Raw genomic sequence first — 6,000 nt, forward strand, 5'->3', positions numbered from 1 at the left:
CGAACCAAAAATGAATAGTCTACTTTAAAGAGTACTGTCACAACACCCTTACGTTTCCCCAGGCGATAAGTAACAGGAACGTGCAAATTTTTCACTGGAAGAGGTTTTCTGTTGTGTTGGTTTTTTTTTTTTTTAAATGGTCCAAAGCGGGGACTTCCTCAAGGATGTAGGGATACAGGCCAAGAAGAACACACTACAAAGGAGTGAACTGGTGAGCACAACTCTAAATCACAGAAATTTAAGGAAAATGACAAAATCAAGTATTGCAGATTGCCCTTAAAACAGAGTTCCTTTGTAGCAATTAACAGATGTTATTAAAATCTGCTGATGCAGTTACGATGCAAACAGGCCACTCGACTGTGGCTGCTAGATACAGAAAGAGGGTCCTGCGTCTGCAGGAAGGAGGTTCTGGGCTTCCCCGCAGCCATCCAGGTCCTGGAAGCGCACCCCCAGGAGGAATCATTCACGGCTGCACACCCACGGGGCGCAGGCGCAAACCACCACGGGGCACGCGCCATGGGCAGCCAAGGAAACAACAGTAACCTTTCCATTGTTCCAGAGAAGATTTGGGACAAAATGGGTCAACCAGCTCCAGCACCCCTCTCTGACAGGACACCGAAGAGGGCCGTTCCAAGATAACTTGCAAACGTGAAGAAGGTTCATTTTTACAAAGGAAAAAAAAAAAAAAAACACTACAAACACCGATTGCCCCCACATGTAAAAATACGCACAGGGGCAAGTAAAATGCTATTTGCAGACATAAAACCTGTTTTGCCAGGGAGAGCCAAATTATGGATGATCGGTTTAACATTTTCCTTAATGGACCATTTAAAAAAAAAAAAGTTTCAAAATGTTTTGCTCCTATTGTTACCAAAAAACAAGTCTTTTCATTGTCAGTGGTTGAGGAAATGCAGAAATTATCGAAATATAATAAAAAGTAAGTACCAAACGCCCCACAATACAGAATATAAGTTTATGATTTTAAGTAACATGCACCCTCTATACACACAAATGTCATTCTAGGAACACCATGGGGCACGTGGCCCCAGCCCCCGACCGACTACCAAACAGCACTTTTACTCACAATTCCAGGTGGGCCTGGAGGACCTGCTTCACCTTTGTCTCCCTACAAAAGAAGAAATACTTGTATTTTTCGACTAGACAGATTGTCTTGCAGAAAGCATGGTTCAACTCTCTGTCCCGGAAAAATAAAGACTGCCCACTTCCACTAAAGTTATTTTCCTCTCCTAAGTAGCCCTCACTGTGAGGGGCTGAAAGTGCTCTGTACCTACTAAACCAAAAATGAATGCACGTCCATCTGCTTTCTATAAGGGTGATGCATGGAAAGAAAGATTTCTGCAGATCATAATGGAGAGTCTAATTGTTCACGTGACAAAGCCGCCCACAAGGTCTGTTATGTTTGATGGCATGCTCCCTCAGGCAACGCAAACAGAATCACTGCTAAGCTGAATTAGTATCTGGTGTTTTTTCAATAAAATGAAAGTAAATGGAATGAAAGCTTTTGATTTCTAAATATAGTTTCTTAAAGAAATCATTTTACTAGCGGTTTTTATGTGTAAGGTTGTCTAAACCTGCACTGAAAGTCATAATAAAAGGATATTCATGGTTTCATCTTTCCCCCTAAAATCCAGCATTACATGCGGTGGATAAATTCTAATCACTTTGAGGCTTAATTTCATTCGTATTAGAAGAAAAACCCAAAAGAATTTACCCTGTTATGTCTACTGTTTTATATAAGCCACATCAAAATAACCTTTAAAAGTCCTTCCATGAATGCAGTTGCTCCCCTTTAAATAAACCAAAGCAATACACTTAGCAGCAAACCAGCATTAGATGTTTTGATTTTTCTGATTTGAATATGAGACTTTAGAAGTATCTGTGGGACTTAAAAAATATCTTAGCTAATATATCCTAAACATATTTACCTTTTAAAATCTACAAGATTTGACTTTCTCAATAAAGTCACAGTGATCAGTAAAGGGTCTTTCCCTTCCCCCCTGGCTTTCATGAACAAGCGCTGAAGTCCCCCCCTAGGTTATGAGTCACTGCTGGAGATGCTATTCCAAAGCTATTTATGTTAGCGGAGATTTACGTTACCTAGTCTTGTAGCCATGAGTTTTTTCTGCCTATCACATTGACAAATATTTTATCAAGTTTGATAACAAGCAGTTGCCCAAAAAAAGGGCACTGGGACAGAAGGATGTTCTTTTCTAGGGGCAATTTGGCAGCATATGGTGAACATCTCAAAAAAAAAAGGGGGGGGGCGGAGTCTAAACATTGACCCCAAAACTACACTTGTAGGAATCCATGACATGGAAATGATCAGACAAGTGAACACAAGTATTTATACTCGTAAGTGTATGGCTGTGACCCACATACGCACAGCACAAGGCGTGGACACAGGATGTCCCGTGTCAAATGCATCCACGCCATGGCATTAAGTGAGGAAGCAGGAGGCACCGCACAATCCCCATTGTTTTAGAGATGCGTGTGTGGGTGCACACACAGGACGGTGGTGCATTCTGACCACTTCTGAGCAGGTAACAGGAAAATTAGACAAGCTTGTTTTCTTCATTCTATCTGCATTTTTTATTGTTTCTTAACCAGATGAAATTCATCTACTACAAAAGAGACATGAGTGGAACATTTTATGTTCCTCTTAAAAAAAAAAAAATCACACGCATAAATAAAACCACAAAATGAAGTCGTGTGTTGCTCATAGGGATGTCAATCACTTTTATTATCTGAGTCCACGGTGCTTTCGGAGACTGATCCGCAGACTGAAGGAAAACCTTCTGTAGTGTCACCACTTACCTTGAAACCTTCGCGGCCTGGAAGTCCCGGGTACCCCGCGTCACCTGGGAAGCCCTGCAGTGGGACACGGAGAGCACCCCCTCGTAAGCGATAGTCAAGGCAACAGTTTGCTTTTAAAAATTACAGAAAAATACTTACTGGACTCCCTTTTTCTCCTTTTTCGCCATCTTTTCCAGGTTTTCCCTGTACAATAAAGATGGAGACATCAGTATTTCATGAAAGCAATAATAAACACTCCCCAACGCCCAGGCCAGGAACCTCTGCATGGGCTGACAAAACCACAGGAAGGAGAAATGCAGTCTACATGCAGCAGCTAGGAACATGGGACAAAGGAAGCGGACTTTTCAATGTTTAAACAATGGAGCCTGATGAGCTCCAAATCTCCTAAGGCAAGCGTTCTATGTGGCCACACAGTGAACAGCAGAGTTTTCCGAATGGCAAGGGTCTGGTAGCCGATATGCAGAGGATTCGTTTTAATGGAGGGTTCCCGCATCACTGCAGGGTGGGAGCTGGAAACCAGCGGGTGGAGCTCCTGTCACCAGGCTTCGGGGGCAGGGGGCAGTTAGTCTGAGCATCTCAGCTCTTGACCGCTCAGAAAGCATCAGAAAAGGGCACAGAGACTCTCAATGAGGAGCCAGCAGGTGGGGGCCTCTGCAGAGAGACCCCAGCCCCAGTCTCCCCGGGAGGACTTTCAGATGGAGGCGGCCTCCTCATTCCTGCTCGCAAGGGCTCCGGGAAAGCCCACAGGAGAGGACAGGGAGAAACCGAAGAGCCCTACAAGCCTCTTCCACTCCTGTTTCTGTAAACCTGGGACCCGAGGAAAGGAAGGAACGTGCTTTTACAGTAAAGAGCAAAAGGACGAGGCACTTACTCGGGCCCTGGTCTTCCAGGCTCCCCTTTCTCTCCAAGCCCTGGCATTCCCTTGAAAGAACAAAAAGAAAGCTTTGTTAGGGTATTTAAGTAAAATATTAAATTACATAAATATTACATTGAAGGTGAATAAGTTTGTCACTTAAATCCAATACTTTATGAACATTCACACAAAATAATGATAAGCAAGAATTGAGTACTTACCTGAAATCCAGGTTCACCTTTCTGACCCTAGAAGAATTTTTTAAAAAAGAGCAAGAGAGTGAGCTGTCAGTACTAACGGCTATCCTGATTTTTATACACTACACTGAACATGTAAAAGGAAAAACTTTCCTTTTCCTGCTATATTAACAAGGAAATTCTCTTTGGTCCCCAATATTCACATCCCAACACTGACAAGGTTGTGGGTTTAAGATGGGCAGTTAATTATGCTCGGTCTGTGGCAGCTATGACCCACCACGCCCCAACCGGCTTCCCTACTGCTGCCCCAGCCTGGCCCCAACCTGGTGCATCTAAGAAGCCCTCACTCGGGAGGTCAACCTTGCTCCAACCCAGTTCCAGCTGCCTCTGCTCTCAAGATGCTGGTATTTTGTGGAATGGATGGTCTAGAAACCCGTTTTGTAGGTCACTGGTGAATGTAACTGGAGAAACTGAATTTTGACCCAGTTTCTCAATATCCCTTCAATTTGCCCAAAATTAGAAAGCCAGCCTTCGTCGGACAAAATCCATCTCATACCTTCTCTCCTTTAGTGGCAAAGTCTCCTTTTTCTTGAACTTGAGCTTGTCCTGGCACTCCTGGAGGCCCACTGACCCCCTGGTCACCCTGGTGATCCAAACAATGGGAATGAATTAGGGATAAAATGAAGTACTCAAAGAAGAAAATGCAGAGGCAGGGAAAAGCCTAAGACAAAACATCTATTTTAAAAAAATGTAAATTATACTCTGTTCTAATCTATCCCTGTCTCAGCAGAAAGTTAAGTTTCAGTAGGAAGATGGCACAGTAAGGACACGAAACCAGGAGACTTTCCCTCTCAGGAGTCAGGAAAACCACTATGTCAAGTGAGAACAACAGAACTCAACACCTACTAGACACATCTCTGCACCATCTATGTATGGACCTTGCCTATATTTATGCAGTTTATGTGTCCAGAGCGGGACACATGCGCTGTCCTATCGCATTTGGACAGAGGAAAAGAGGCACGAACTACTCAGTAGAGCCTGGGAAAAAAGGAGGTATCTTTAGCTGCCCCCAAAGGAAGAGAACCATCAAGAATTTTCTTCTTCGGGTGTCCTAACTGTTGGGTACAACTGGAAGCACAGAATGCCAGCGACAGCACAATGAGTGAAATCCAAAAACTTCAATGGCGTAATTTGCAGGGTCACCTTACGGTGAGGTTTATGGAAAGCCTGGACCAAATTCAGAGTGGAACACAGAGGCCACGCGTCAGTCTAGGCCTGCCCAGGCCTCAGCTGCACTTGGCACGCACCGGTGGACACCGATGGAGAACGTGGGCCCTGGGGCAGGTGTGGCCACAATCCCCAGAACCCCCACTGGGCTTGGGCCCATTTCACCTGTCTGATCCAGGGAAACCGGTGGACAGATTAGCAGAGGATCAGGGACCTACCGCTGGCCTCCCTTCTCCCCTGCTCCAGTCTGTGCTTCCCTGCCTCTGCGGCTCACTTCCTCCCCATTTAGGTAGGATGGCCTTCCATCTTTGCAGGGTTTAGTAGAGTTACGCTACTAATAGCCGACTGACTCTTTTCTAATAAAGTCTAGGTCTGGCTTTATCACTACCTGCGAACATTCTGATTGAACTCGATGTACAGAGAACTAGAATTAATGGCCTCATTGTATTCTCTGGTCAGATTGCAGGTAGAAAACGTCAGTGAATTCCAGCTGTCCATTGTAGGGAAAGCACTAATAAGGAACTTACAGAGAAGGGTAATGATGGTTGTAAGGGTCCAAGACGGGGTCCAGAGGCAGAAACCCCATTATACTTAGAACTGTAATTTTTTTTTCACAGTGCTACAAAAGAACTTTAATTTTAAACATGAAAATACTCCAAAGCCGTGTGTACTCACCTTGTCGCCTTTTGGCCCTTGAAAACTTAAGCCCATTTGCCCCTGTTGATGAAAAATTAGGCTTCCGTTATTAGAGTTGTCTACTTGGCTCAAAATCATCTAATAAATATCACATAAAATACCACATAAAATGTAATAATAGGGTAGAGTTAAGGCAAGAGCTTCTTCCAACAACTATCATAAAATTTTCAACAAAGTTGTGATCGCATTATA

At 44.0% G+C, this 6,000-nt stretch overlaps 2 protein-coding genes across 2 annotated transcripts in view; both read right to left on the reverse strand.

The window, feature by feature from the left end:
* The window catches only part of COL4A1 (collagen type IV alpha 1 chain), a 42,908-nt gene extending 39,580 nt beyond the window's left edge, over positions 1 to 3,328 (reverse strand). Inside the window, exons 1-4 of the mRNA XM_088021982.1 lie at positions 3,248 to 3,328; positions 2,974 to 3,018; positions 2,836 to 2,889; positions 1,085 to 1,126 (exon numbers count right to left, since the gene is read on the reverse strand). Of these exons, the coding sequence (XP_087878108.1) occupies positions 1,085 to 1,126; positions 2,836 to 2,889; positions 2,974 to 3,018; positions 3,248 to 3,328 (222 nt within the window). The remainder of the gene's footprint in view (positions 1 to 1,084; positions 1,127 to 2,835; positions 2,890 to 2,973; positions 3,019 to 3,247) is intronic.
* A 374-nt stretch (positions 3,329 to 3,702) lies between these two features.
* Positions 3,703 to 6,000, reverse strand: part of LOC148164785 (uncharacterized) — a 91,490-nt gene continuing 89,192 nt past the window's right edge. Inside the window, exons 12-15 of the mRNA XM_088021983.1 lie at positions 5,788 to 5,829; positions 4,442 to 4,528; positions 3,910 to 3,936; positions 3,703 to 3,756 (exon numbers count right to left, since the gene is read on the reverse strand). Of these exons, the coding sequence (XP_087878109.1) occupies positions 3,703 to 3,756; positions 3,910 to 3,936; positions 4,442 to 4,528; positions 5,788 to 5,829 (210 nt within the window). The remainder of the gene's footprint in view (positions 3,757 to 3,909; positions 3,937 to 4,441; positions 4,529 to 5,787; positions 5,830 to 6,000) is intronic.

Source organism: Eumetopias jubatus, unplaced genomic scaffold (assembly GCF_037043125.1).
Source record: "Eumetopias jubatus isolate StellerSeaLion01/CBP00866 unplaced genomic scaffold, mEumJub1_p1.0 scaffold_3, whole genome shotgun sequence".
Classification (NCBI taxonomy): Eukaryota; Metazoa; Chordata; class Mammalia; order Carnivora; family Otariidae; genus Eumetopias; species Eumetopias jubatus.